Below are 15,193 nucleotides of genomic sequence, written 5' to 3' on the forward strand. Positions count from 1 at the left end.
AACTCTGTAATATTTAGACCGCTTCCGGTTTAATTAACGATACCGAGACACGTGATATATAATTTCATGCGCGATTTGCGAAATCGTTGCGCCGTTTACGAACGAAAATGTTGATATCGGAAAAATTGAGAAGCCGAAATTTATGAAAAAAAAAAAACAGAAAAAATAAGCCGCGTCGCGTACCACGGTGCCAATTTTCCAAAAATATTCGTTCGATCTCGTTAACATTCGTCGTGAAAGCAATTACGCGAGCCAACCGATTCCAAAGCTTTCGATAATAGATTCAAAAGTCGAATAATTAAAAACTGCAAATACGCGATCCAACAGCCCTACGAGCATTCAATATTTCATATATATTCGTCGCGTGATTACATTTATCGTAATCAGGATTATCGCAAGCACGATAATACCGTAGAAACTCAATTATCCGAATTAATTAAAGTAGACGCGCGAGTCATCGACTTTCCGGATAATTGCGAAATTGTATTTAATCGCGAAAAATGGAAATTTATTGTACAACATTGCTGCAAGGAACCGAAGTAATTTTATATTTAATCTACGACGAAAAAGTTTCGTACTGGCAATTGTACCGTACGATTTATTCAAAAATGGCGCGCGTAATAAGTAAAGGGCTAGTTTCTTTTCTGCTAAATTTCAAACGCTGACTCGCATCAAAGGCAGGATCCACTAGAGTAGTCCGATTGAAGTGTCCTCTAGCGGATGTAGGACAAAATGTCACAGTGTTTCGCAACGTACATAATTTTTATCGTACATTTATAAAAGAATTCCCTACGTACGAGCTACGTACGCGCGTTATTTATTACTTCCCTGCTCGAAATACAAACGTTCGTTAATTCTCCGTAAGTCTCTTTCTAAGTATCGTTCTAAATTCCTCCGATCACTTTCTTAAATATTTCACCGATTCGAACGCCTACAACGTTCCAAATACAAACAGTAAACAGACCGCTCGCCGTATAAACGCGCACCAACTGTGGTTTCGATTGCAAAGGGAAAAACGAAAAAAAAAAAAGATTAATTCCCGGAAACAATAAACGCGCCAGACCTCCGAAAGTGCTTGTCGCCGATCCCGAGCTCCGAACACATTCCGAGACACTGGCTACCTTACGACGAAAAAGAATTACGAGAACGGGGTATAATTCTAGCCGTGTCTCGGTGCGCGACTCCTCCCCGTGGATGGTGGAGATACGTGCGAAATAATTTCACCGTGAAACAAACGAATCTAGAGAGTGGAATAAAACGATTCGGTAGGAGTCCACGTTCATCGAGGCCGATGAAATAGTATCGACGTCGTTCGCGTTCGAATCTTCGTTCGAAACTTGGCTCTTTCCCGATATCGGTAGGCCAGCGGAACGCGGCACGATGGTGGGATAGGGCGCGGTGGGGAGGGTAGGGTAGGGGAGGGGAGGGGAGGGCCACGCGCATAAAATCGATTAAGTAAGCCGCTTTTAACGACTTGCGTGGATTGAAAGTTGAATCGTCGCGAGTGGCTGCAACGTATCTGCGAAAGTCTTGCGGCGAGCGCAGCTGCTGTCAGAAGTCAGGACTCGGAACCTGTCGACCGACGGAAAAGCCCCGACTGAAAGACACCTGCCGGAGTTTGCAGACACGCCGCCTCTTGCGGGCAAACAAGACCCGGAAATCGCATCCCCGTCGTTTTCAGACTTAAAAACTCTCGTTGACTCGACTCGTCCAACCTGCCCATTCTCCCAGGAGCTTTTCGGCGCGGAGGACAAATTTTACTCCAGAACCCCAAACCACCCTTCTACCCCTCCGGAACGAAGTCCCACGGATAATTGATCGAAGAACAAACAGCTCCGTGAATCGAGAGAGGTAACGATCGATAGGGGAAGAAAGTTGATGAAAGACAGGGCGGACGTTTCGTCCACGGTCAAATAATTCTTTCGCTCGGCTACGAGGCACGAGGCAGCGATCGTTCGTTCGAACTTTCACGAACAAGCAAACGACTCGATGAAAGAACATCTCGACGCTCCCGCGGAGTCCACGGATACCTGGTTTGCAGACGGTCGGGATAAACGATGCGAATCGAGTAACGTCGAAACGACGGTACTTGCTGTTGCGTTGCAAGTTTAGGTGTACAGAACGGCGTACATCGGACGGAACGTCGATTCCACGAATTTCGGTTATTCGAAACGTCGATTATCCGAATTTTTATTATTCGAAATGTAGAATATCCGAATTTTTATTATTCGAAATGTAGAATATCCGAATTTTTATATTCGAGATATCGGTTATCCGAATTTTTATTATTCGAAATGTAGAATATCCAAATTTCGGCTATTCGAAATGTAAAATATCCAAATTTCGGTTATTCGCAACGTCGATTATCCAAATGTTTATTATTCGAAATGTAGAATATCCAAATTTCGGTTATTCGCAACGTCGATTATCCAAATGTTTATTATTCGAAATGTAGAATATCCAAATTTCGGTTATTCACAACGTCGATTATATAAATGTTTGTTATTCGAAATGTAGAATATCCAAATTTCGGTTACTCGAAATGTCGATTATCCAAATTTTTATATTCGAAAAGTCGATTATCCGGATTTCGATCGTTCGAAACGTCGTTTATCCGAACTTCGGTTATTCTAATGACCAATTATCCGAACATGGAACCAGCCAGGTGTCTATACATTTAAATCGAGTATGTAAAAATATTTCTACTTTAAAACACGTAACCCATCTACTTTCGACAGGTAGAATACTGGGACGCGAAGAACGTTGTACCGGTGATATTCACGAATGGATAAACGTAGATAAAAGTGATCCATATATTACATATATACATATATATATTATATGCAGGATTTCTCCTATGATGTATTATTTTGCGCAAAAAACAATCAACCTTTCGGACCGATTATCCGAAAAATCGATTATGGAAATGGATTTGTCCCCCAATTAGTTCGGATAATCGACGTTCGTAGTTCGTGGTAAAAAAAAAAAAAAACGGTGCATCGGAATATTTTGTAATATTTCACGAACGCGACGCACGAGTCCTGGATTTCGGCGCAGACCGTGTCGTAAACTCCGAGCACTCGAAACGCCGGATGCGTTCGGTTTCTGAAATTTCCCAATTCCATGTCCCGACTACTGATCTTCCACCTTCGCCGATTTCTTGCTCCCCGATGATTTTCTCTTATTCCGTACACGAAATTAAAAAGTTAGCAGCTCTAGCCTTCGAACCGATACAACCGTCCTCCCGATAGATACGCTCGAATTACCTTACCATCGACATCGTTAAATTATTATTCGTCATACGCTTCCAATAAACCATAGTACCGCGATATCGAGTATTCCTTTTGAGCGTATCTCGAATTAAACTTGGTTCATTAATTCGTAGCAGAGATAGCGTATTCGCGTCACACGCTACATTACCGTATGTCATGTGACAACACGTTAACCGAAACGACGCTCAACACTTGCAACCGGTAACTAATTGATGTATCGATCGGTCGAAAGATTAGTGACAGTCGAGTGAAATATGAAAAACGACTTGGAGAAGTCCGATCTCGAAGTGTACACCGTCTTCGACGTACGATCTTCGAATGTACAATTCGATGAGAAACATCTCGGCTACGAAGATTCAAAGTTCCATCTCTCTTATCGGAAAACCCTGTACTCGCGACGAACAACCTATTTACACGAACGAAGTAAATTAGCGAATTCTTCGTTAACGTTGGCAATTAAGAGCACGCGCTACGATACCCCGAGTGCTGCGTAAAACGATATTACCCGATTACATAATTAATTTCGACCGAACAATGACCAATTAGTAAAATTTAGTACGTTTGGTACGCGTCCAGAGAACGTTGGAAGTATCCAACGCGAAAATAAAACAATCCTCGAGGAGGTAAGCTCCCGAGGAACGAACAAGACCATGGAAACCAAAGATATCAATTCACCGGAAACAGTTCTAAATGGAAGATTCGAATACGGGAGCGAATAGACCCTAATTGACGAGGGACGAATTTTACGGTACGGACGACGGAGAAGACGAAGGAAACGAAAGATATCAATTATCAGAAATAGTTTTCGGCGGAACGTTTGGAGATACCGAGGCAAGGGATTCTGATTGACCGACGAGTTCGAGAAAAGGCGAACGACCAAGGTTCGAATACGGCGAAAAGCACTTTTGACTCGCCACGGAAGAGAAAATCACTTTCGTTCGCCGCAATTATCTTCTCGGGACATCCGGTTTCCGGGCGCGCTAAAACATTTCCCTATTATTCTGGAAAACCGCGCGAGCCGGGACCGATAAACCGTTTCGCGATGAGCGATTGTGCGCGCGGGCGATGATGGTCGCGCGGTGTGCGAGAGAACTCGTTTCGAAAGAGTCGGTGTACAACGTTGCGCGTTGCACGAAATAAGAAGAGGAAAAACGAAGAATGGATACTTGTCACCTTTTCTTTCGGTTCCCTGCCGCGAACGGGGCCTGGCGTGGCGTACACGACGCGATTTGAGGCAAATGCAATCCCCGATATTAAATTCTCTGTTTGCTCGCCCTCTATTCCGAATCGACAGTTTTTCTCGTCGCGTTGTTCCCGCGTCGTTTCGCTGATTGCCTCGCGCCCTCGCGCGCGCTGGATTTCGCTCGAGAATTATCTTTCGTATAATCGTCCAGGGAAAAGTTTCTTCTACGAATTTCCCTCGTCCTCAACGGAAGTGGGCTACACCGAGGCGAAAGAAATAAGTTCGGTCCAACCGCAGGATTCCCGTGTGAACTTTTTAATGTTTCACCGGAACAGGAAGCTACGAACACGGAACCGCCGCGGATGTAGCTCGTCGGGAAAACCGGAAATTGGGGTGATCGAATAAAAAATGAAGAGACCGAAATACACGGTAACTCGTTCGGCGAATGTCACGACGAATTACACGCGGAATTTCTGTTACGTAGTCCTCGATGATACAACGAAACAACCATCGAGGGGAAAAAAAAAATGGACGATTATCCACGATAATAGCGATCATCCCAGTGTTCGATAACAAATCGTACGATCGTTTCGAAGTTGAACAAACTGTACGCGTCGATGTACCGGAAGCGTGGAAATAAATTTTTCACAATATCGCGCAAGGCCTGGACGTTTATTTGAAAAATTCAAATTACAATTTAATCGTCAAAATATTTCACCGTTGTTACCAATAACTTTCCGCCGGAGCTCGAGCGATCTCGTTGACGTTGAAATTTCCATAGCCGCATCGTTTAAACCAATAATAACACGTATCGTAAAACAAAACATTATCTCGTGTTATCGTTCGTATGGAATACACTACCGAATATGAACCATATCCGTTGCCATGCCGAACGCGACTGTTTTTCGAGGTTATGTTAATCTCCCGGCCGTATCGAACGGTGTTTCGTCCATTTCGAGGCTATCGTTACAAAAGCACAACAAGATGGGGACAAATACGTTTAAATATAACATTTCGTTATTTTTAGCATCTGGATAAACTTGAACAGTCATCGAGCAGTTGATTCTCGAATAAAAATTATTCAAACGTGATTGCAACGAAAGCAATAAACTATAGGATCGATCTTACCGATGAGACTTCATCGACCTAGAATACAACATTTTTCAATCCCTTTTCATAAAAAAAAAACCTTCTTTTAAACTTTTCGTCAAAGAAGAAATGCATCGACGCGCGTCGTTCTTTCTAATTTGTAATATTATTCAAAATGAATTTCAAATATCGATACCTTTCGAATAAAAACATCTCGAAATACTTATTTCCGGCCCCGATAAATTAACGATGGAATTGAAATGTACTTAATTACGCGTAAATGAAATATGATTGCGAACGAGTTGAAATTTATCGAGACACGCGACTATCGTATCCGTGTGTATCAATTATATCGTATCGAATGCTCGTTCGACTACAATTCGCTACTCGTAAAAAATAAAACAAACGACGGAGACCAGCCGACCCGAGGCTGTCTCGACGACGATCCTTTTCTATCTTAAACCGATATTTCGGGGCATCTGCCAATCTGCGGGAGTGCCCTTCTGAAAACAATGGGAGACTAGGTTTTGTCTTCGCTTGTCGCATCGCGCATTTCACGATCAGACGTGTACTCGTCTATTTTGACAATGTGTCCAAGCACTTGCCATAAACTTTTGCCACGATTGTTGCACTCGTGTACACATCGTATACACGCAACGTCAATACGCACCGTTTGTATTTACGAACGCGTAGCGAACACAAGTAGAACTAACGAGCAACGGACAGACGTCAGCCAAGTCGTATTCGATCGCGCGCGTACCCGATGTATTTTTACAAAGTTGATTTTCTCAAAAAACGGAGCCACGTATGAGCAAATATTATTCCACGCATTCGATTTATTTTTTCGCGTAAAGCCGCTCCCTTTTCGGTTGTATTATAAATTTCCTCCCCGCATTGCATATTTCCACTGCCTCGTAGACTCGATAATAGTTGAAACGCGTTTCGTCTTTGCACCGCAATAACCTTCAATATTTTACTTCCAGGTTTCGAACCTTTTTTTTTTATTGTATTCGTACGACGTAACGTAAAGCATTATTTATTATTTACTATTTATTTTCATTGCTCGTCGTTCGAGTATTTTACCTTCCCCTTGGGTTAAAATTTGAAATCGTTATCGTGAAAATCTATTCTCGCGATAATCTCGTGCAACAGCCGAAACTTTACATTCGATTTAAAGTCGCCGATTTAAGCGGGAATTTGTAATTTTCCAACGAGAACTACTCTTCTTTTTTCGTCTAAAGGGTAATTCGTACAACAGTCGATATCGTTCTAGAGTCGATTAGCGAAAATTGTAATTTAGTTCGGGATTGTCGGTCTCTAGCGCAGAAAGTTTTCTAAACTCGTTCGAAAACGGAACTAAATTCGCAACCTAGGGAAAGGACCCGGAGTTTTTAGCGATATTTGTTTATTTTCATCCAAGTACTTTTATTTCCATTTACAACGAGCTCCGTTGCAATTCGACCCGGCAAACGGACCCACCTTTTTGGTTGCAGTTCAATTACACAAACAGCCGAGATGACAGAAACCGAACTTTCCACCTGGAACTTCCTCTCTTCGTTTCCTGTCGGCCTAACACGACAAACGAAAGCTTTCACTCGTAAACTTTATGACGGATTTCCGAAATCTCCGCGTGATTTTACGACTTCTGTGATGGCGGACGAACACGAACGCGTCTAGCGCTTAAAAATTTTACTGCTTACTAAACGCGAACAGCGTTGAAAGCACAAAAGGGAAAAGATTGTTCCCGTACCTTCTGTTGTAATATCTTTGCGTCTGGTTCCACACGGTTCGGACGACGGGGCCATAAATTTATCGATTTCGTGCAATTTAAATTTCAATCAAAGTCACGTGAAACGAGACACTGTCAGATTGGATCCAACCGCGGGGGAATAAAATGTACAAAAGTTGCAGGGCGTTTAAGCGTATTAAAGAAAAACAGATAAACCTCAAAACGTGACCAATAACGAGTAGAGAAATAAAAACCAGACTGGGAATCGATCGATTCGTTCATTGGACGTCCCGAAAAATTCGACTCGTTCGATTACCCGACACATCGATCCCGTCGAGTACGTAGCGTCTCACACGGTCTCGTTAATTGTGACAATTTTGAGGAACGTTTGTTTCAGCGTACAATACGTTTAATCGTTGCTACGAAACCATTCTCCAACTTGGTAAAATTATTAAATTGCGCCTTGTTTCCTGTTTCCACATTTCCAACGAACAGGTAGTTGCTAACACAACTTGTAGAAAGACACTTGAACGTCGACAAACCTTAACATCGGGACATTGTACAACTCGATTTGCGAACCTGAGTGTTGACTAGGAGAAACTGAATTGGAATTATGGTTAATTACAACCAACGTGCAAGAGACGCGACGCGTGTCCTCGGTTGGAAAAACTTTAAACAATGATAAACAAATTTAAACAATCGATACGAGTGTACAAATTTTTCAACATTTTCCGTCGATGTAGAAATCAATTGAAACAATGCTTTGTCTATCGATACGAGTGTACAAATTTTTCAACATTTTTCGTCGATGTAGAAATCGATTAAAACAATGCTTAGTGTAACGATACGAGTGTGCAAATTTGTAAACATTTTCCACCGATGTAGAAAAAAAATTAACATAATGCTTCGTTTCTCGATACGTATGTACACATTTTTAAACGTTTCCTGCCGATGTGTATTTTGATGCACATTTGATCGCACGCGATCTTTCTCGACAATCCTGGAACATTGTTGAGCACGAAGGCTGTATAGTTCGTATTTATTTCCATCGAATATTTTCTACTATTCGCCCGATCCTGCGGTCTAAATCACGAATTCCTAACCCCTAGAGCGCGATGCAAATTTTGATCATGGAAGATATAAAAAGTTCGCTGCGTAAAATATTTTTACTTTTAGCTTTAAAATTCGATAAAATATTTTGGGTAACTCTTTTTTTTTTCAAATAAAATTTCTCATAAAATATTCCAGACGGTAACGTTTCAATGGAACTGTTCATCGAATAATATACATATTTTTCGACTCGACAAAGTAATCGTGCACGCATTGACCAAATGATCTCATTTGGCGTTATTGGTTGCGTGAATATCAATGCATCCCGTCTGCGTTGAGCTTTAACCATTAGTGGAAGCCACGATTTTATGAGCTGATTCGAAAACTAGAACGATATCAAAGAAGCCATTGAAAGCGGTCCAAATTACATTTCAACGTATATTTTAATTTACAGCTTAAAATCTATATTTACGTGTTGCTACGCCCGACTTTATTATATTCATTATTTCGTATTTAATTTCATTTCATTTCGTTTCATTTTATTATTTTATTTCGTATACACGGAACGTTCATCGGAATTCGTTTTCTAATTTTTGCCCGCGGATCGAAAAAGGTCGGGGATCTCTGGTCCGAATGGCTGTCGAGTATTTCATAATGAGCATAATTACTTGGGAGGGAAAATGACAAAATCGTCAACCACCTGCCTTAGCCAGAAAACTTTTCACGCATATGCCCGAAAGGTATTTCATCTAAAAGCGAAACAATGTTCTTGTGGGATTACGGACGGAGATGAGAGCTTGAACACTCTGATGAGAAATTTTTAGACAGTTTCTTGAATTTTATATACACCGAAGCTTGTATAAACCTGCTGCATCGGGAGTTCGAATACAATCTGTTAAAACTTCCCCCGGGTCTTTGATTTTTCAAAAATCAATCGGCAAACTTCTCGTCCGTAGTCGCCTGACGTTCTCACGAGTTAGGGATACATCGATATTTGGTACAGGAAGTTACAAATATCTCTGTTCCAACCGGAACTTTACTCTTTATCTGATCATTTTAATGTCCAAAGTCTGAAACAACTTTAACCTAGGGATTAAGAATGATGCAATCGTGAACTCAGCGTAATGGTTATTCCATATTGACACATTACATTTTAGTATTATTTTCAATGGAAATGCCTCGACTTCCTCCGTTTCTTCGACAACTGGTTCTTTCTAAGAAATATTTCACTCTTCGATACTTTCCAGTAATTCAGATCCTTTCCACGATCGATCGAACGTAAGAATAACCCTATCGAACCCAATCCCAAACTAATCATTCCCAGAGTCTATTTTCCTAATTTTCATACAGGTCGATCAACCTATCATGCTCCGTATAAGCAACCGCAACGATTCAAGACATTCCGTAAATACTACAAGTAATTATTCGTGTATAAACTCTAAATTTTAAAAACGAGGAAAAATTGTACAAACTGAAACCATGTTCGTTGGCAACAGATATTTCGAAGGTGTAGTAGCAGAACTTGACTTTTCGATTTCTCGACATTCTTCGGAATTCTTCGTCTACCCATTGATACCCGCCATATTGTGCAAACCCCGTCTCAATCTTTCCCTCCACTCCTCGTAGCTGTCACACCTTTGTGCTTACACACTATGAATAATATTATTCTTAGAACAGACACGAGACGCAGTTGATTTGCGTAGGTGGTACATTAGATACGTCCATAGTGATCTAAATTGACGTTGCCCGTCAGTGTGTACGTGCACGCACGCGTACATAGCATAAGGAACGTATCATGAATCAGTTGCAGCTTCGCGTTCCTGTTAGATGAAAAAGAGCCGAGGGAAAAGATTGCATTACTGTCAAGTCCCCGTAACATGATAATTGGATTTTCTGAATAATGCGTCCTTTACCGGGGTTATCGTTTATTTTCTTCGGGTTGGCGCGCGTGTCTACCACGGATCCCTTAAAGGGAAATTTAAATGGATTCGGTGGATGAAACGTTACGCGGTGTCAACGAATCGAGTCCCCTGAAAATATCGGGGATAAAAATTCGGATAGAAGTTCCAACGACGAGATTGCATTTTACGGTTGTAAAGCTTATCGTTACTTGTCGACCGCGTCTTTCGTTCGACTTCGTTTACTTTAATCGAACGAAAAATTTAACGAAATGGAATCTATCGTGGAAGCAACGCATTATCGAAATCTGTACACCGTACTTTCATCGGTAACTCATTTAGGAGAATTTATTTAAATTTTGATGGTAAATTTGTATCGTTACACGGAATGGAAAAATATAAGCTTCTCGTTCGGAAAACTTTAAAGTTGTAGTTTCTTTCTTCGTATTTTTGTACAAAACAAAGTAGACAGACGTAATAGTTCGTGATATCGTATAGCGATGTATACTTGGGTATTGTTTTCTCCGTATGCGAAATGAACACGTACGTTATCTAGAAGATACGAAGATTAGAAGCTTCTCGGAAGACCAAAAATAAAGAAAGTATTTTCGTTTCATTCGTTTGGTGCAAGTAACGTTGAATATTAATTGTACGAAGTAACAGAAGTGGTTTCAAATTTAGAATGTACGTGAAATAATTCTGCGCACGAATTGAGACCCTCCGATATTAATCGTTTCGGTTATTCCCGGTTAACCGGTTATTTTTGATAATATGTAATCGTATTACGAGTTCAAATATTTCAACGACGTGACGTCATATTTTCCAGTACGACCACTGAATATGGATTTAAACGGAGTGGTAGGCCACGTCGTGCAAGGAACGAATGTCCTACTTCAGTGCACCGTGCGAGCAGCGAGACCCGCGGCGAACATCACCTGGCAGAACGGCACGGAGTACTTGAACGAAAGCAACGACAGATTGAAGTTGTTCAATACGACAGTGCACGAGAACGTGAGTACCGTCTTGGAAATTGGTCCGTTTTGCAAAATTAACGGGGCACGATCGATGCCCGACGTTTTAGTCTAATCTTAATGGAAACCTTCGATACTCCCGGTGAGATTCATGTTTTATAGACACGGCTCCGGTTACTCTTAATCTTAAATTGAAATTAAGTAGAATTCATAATTGATTCGAGAACACGGCTCCCCTTGCAGAGAGTTTCTCTCATTTTTTCTCCGTATACCGAAACAAAAGATTCGTCGACCTGATACAAAAACTTACGAAATAAACACAGTCCAGTAACAATCGAATTCAACTCTCGAATTTTAATTTTGGAAATTAGGAACAGGTGTAGTTTTTTTTCTTCGTACGAGAAAAGGGTTGAACGACTCACCGGTAATTACACGACACAATTCGTTTTCTCAAATGTCACGTGCGCTTCCTTTTCGAAAGAAACCGTTCTCGAAACGATGAAAATATTTTGAAACCTCGAACGTGAAACGTAATCGATGAAATAAATCGATGAAAGAACAAAGGGAACTTTAATAGCGATTGTAAGTTTGAGTACGTTTTTACGTCCGTTGATAACCTTTGAGTTACATTCGTTATACGTATCCTCCCTGGATTCGATTAATACGAAACTGTACTCGTTGAACGTGGCGGCAAAACAAAGTAAAGGAAAGATATACATCGCGATGCGATACCATCGTTCGAGTTAAACTTCTCCCGATAGAAGAACAAAGGTGGATGAAAACTTCATTCCCAACTAGAAGCTAGTCACACGCACCTGGGCGTACCCCAGAGACCGGAGATTGAAAGTCTCGATTCTAGTCATCAAGAAGCAGAGAGATTGCGTCTTACGGTAGACGCCTGAGTGCAAGAGCCATGACAACGGTGAGCATATAGTGGGAACAAGGTGGGAAAGGAGTAATGTGTGCGATGACCCCTCCTTCGAATTCTGAGAGGGATGCAGTTATAGGATAGAATCTCGTCTAAGCGAATAAGCGGATAAGAACGAGACAGGGAGACCGCACCCAGCAACATCGAAATAGAGATTCGCGAGAGAGCAAATCCTTCTACTCTCCTCCTTCTCCTCCATCTACGCATAGAATCGTGACGGTTCAGGTTAATCCAGATTGGCTCTAATTTGAGGCATCCGTATCGTCGAATTCAGTGACGGTATAAATGGTTCGCCATCTGTCTAAGAGATTTCGAAAATCGAGGTATTCTGGACCCGAGAGATACAAAAATTGATTTTTGAGTCATTGTACTTGGTATCGAATCTTGAAAATGTATCATGAAGGTATCAACAAGGGATTGGTCAAATTCTCGGAGATCTGAGGATTCGAAAGGTATCTGTGCAAAACCTCGAAAGATTCGAGATAAATATTTTTGTTCAATTTACAGGAATTGAAAATTCTTGGAAATGGTCACGTAGATCTAAATAACACCTCACGGAGATACAGTTGAAATTATACTTGTAATTCTAATTGGCTGGTAGTTCCACCGACGAGAGGTGATTTTTCAGGTCACTGTAGCGAAGCTTTCGAGTAGAACCAGTGTGCAAGGTAAACGAGATGTTTGTCGGTACGAGAAATGTTGCAAATGTTGAACGCGTTAAAATCGTGTGTATACAGACGTCCGAAGAAAACAGGAACGATTCCATAGTTAACGTCGCGAACTCACAGGACGACCTAATACTTCGGTCACGTCGTGTTCTAACAAACTGTCAGTCCCACTGTGGAGAAGTAATTAGCAAAAAGCTCGTGCAGGTGGTAAGTCATCGTTCAATGATCGTATCTTGCACGAGATTCACATGCAAAGCATTATAACAGCCTTTATTAAAACTCTGGATGGCACGTGTGTGTAGAGCAAACCTCCTGTCATGTTCCCGTTTCAATTATGTCGTGTCCTAGCCGACTATCAGTCTCACTGCCAAAGGGTAATTAGTTAAGAAGGTCGTGTGAACGACCCAGGCCTAACCTAGATCTTCGATGACCTTGAATTATAGATCATTGACGTCGTCTCCCTTCGAACGGAACATTGGCTGAGATATTTAGCTTACACAGGAGCGTTAGAACACTGTCCACTGTTTATTTATGTTCCTCCAAGACAACAATCCGACACAACAATTACAGGATTACGATTCTAATACCTTGATCGGTGAATATATTGGAAACTATTAGTACTAGAACAGACACACCTCTATACTTTTATTTTGAAAATTTGTCTCTCTGTAGAATTCTCTTAAAAGAATATTCAATCTGAGATAATCTTAGCCAGTAATAAATAAATTAAGCGTCGAGGTATATCTTGTTTCAGAATTAAAATAGCACGCCCGGTAGATAATCTCAAGTATCCTCGGTACTAAAAACTATATTACTTCTTACAATTAGGAAAAATTATTGCGAGAATAAAAAAAAATGTTAATAATGTTTAATTCAAGAGGCGGTCGAAGTCGTTGAGAGACATCGCTTGTACTTCGCTCCGTCATTTTTTATTAAAATAATTACTTTCCTCGAACAAAATCGAAACGAAAAAACAGTAAAAGAACTCGACTTTATTATCATATTCGTGCTTCGTATAAATATTAAACAGTCATTTCGCCCGTAGAATATTCATGTTTTAAGCTCGGGTCGATTAACTTCGATCAAATTCCGAGTATTTAAAACGTTATTAGACAGTGACGGTTCGGCCAGAGTGGCAATAAGATCGAAGAACCGAATAAATCTTAATAAATCTCCGATTTTGATCCGTCGCGGGCGTTTTTCGTCGGCGTGCATTCCCTAGATTCGTGTTAACGCACCGAGACGTCTGGTAGAACACATATTTTAACTAAGAAAGTGCCGAGCTCGCTGTATAAACTGACTTGATGTCTCCTGCAGCGAGTTCGCGAGCAATAAACCACTTCCCTCACTGAATAAACAGAATTTGCAGTTGATAATACTTGAAGCGAGAAAGCAATTATTCAAATTCAGTCGACGTTTTCGGTATACTTCCGCGCGGATTTCGGTCAAATTGTTCGCCACGAATTAATTCGGTTAGCACTGATGTCGAAATCGTTTATGGAGTATTCGTTTTATTTAGCGATTGAGGTTTCCGTCACTCCGCGGGAATGGAAATTGAGGGCATATTACAAATTTGTCTACCCGAACCTGAAAAGTCTGCAAGCGCCGATCACGATCGCGTTGTCGTCTCGTAATATTCACGAAGTCGAGAGAAAGCGTTCGGAGAATTTAAGAAATTATTAATTTAACGACGATTAAACGAATCGCGAAGTATTGATATTGGAAAAGCTACGATATCCGGTATTAAAAATAACTTTAAACATTTCTAAGAACATTCTCGTGTTTACTTCTTCCCACTGATTCAAGTCTCTTTCTAATTTCTGACTGAAATTAACAACTTTGCTCACGATATTTTTTATTAATTTAAAATTCGATTATCGATTTGTATAGATTGAAAAATATCCAAATCCACGGATAGAAACGTTTGTTTCACTGTTCAAATAATACGTATCTATGGATTAACTTCGTTTTGTTCAAAATCATTGTTATTTTATTTTCTTTCTTCGTTGAAACCCATTGGAGACGAAAATAGTTTGGCAAAAAAATTGTTAAATAAATCCTTTTTTCGTATTATTTCTCCATTTATAATATTTACGTCATTTGACGTAAAACATAGAACCGAACGACGCTAGAAAAATAACGTCTCGAGCAATCGTGCTTTTTCGTTAGTTCGAATAACGAACGTTTTACCATAATTGATTAAAGTTTCAATTAAAGTCTTTTATCGAGGAAAAGCAATTAGTCGATTGATAATGTGTATGGAATCCACGTTCGAAAATATTTATCGATCGTTGAAGAACTTACGTCCGCCATAAGTATGTTAAAGCAAACGTAAACACGAATAGTTCGAGTTCGAGTTTCGTTTCGCGCGGCAAGCGTTAAAGTTTCGACCAATCAGCTGTTCG

The 15,193-nt window shown here is 40.7% G+C and overlaps 1 protein-coding gene across 11 annotated transcripts in view; it reads left to right on the forward strand.

Moving 5' to 3' along the window:
- Positions 1 to 15,193, forward strand: part of LOC143146703 (hemicentin-1-like) — a 382,634-nt gene that overhangs the window by 267,531 nt on the left and 99,910 nt on the right. For all 11 annotated transcript variants that reach the window (XR_012992051.1, XR_012992055.1, XR_012992054.1 and 8 more), the window contains one exon: positions 11,048 to 11,232. Coding sequence is in view for 6 of the 11 variants with exons in the window: in XM_076311234.1 (XP_076167349.1) it covers positions 11,048 to 11,232 (185 nt within the window). In the remaining 5 variants the exon portion in view is untranslated. The remainder of the gene's footprint in view (positions 1 to 11,047; positions 11,233 to 15,193) is intronic.

Source organism: Ptiloglossa arizonensis, chromosome 5 (genome assembly GCF_051014685.1).
Source record: "Ptiloglossa arizonensis isolate GNS036 chromosome 5, iyPtiAriz1_principal, whole genome shotgun sequence".
Taxonomy (NCBI): domain Eukaryota; kingdom Metazoa; phylum Arthropoda; class Insecta; order Hymenoptera; family Colletidae; genus Ptiloglossa; species Ptiloglossa arizonensis.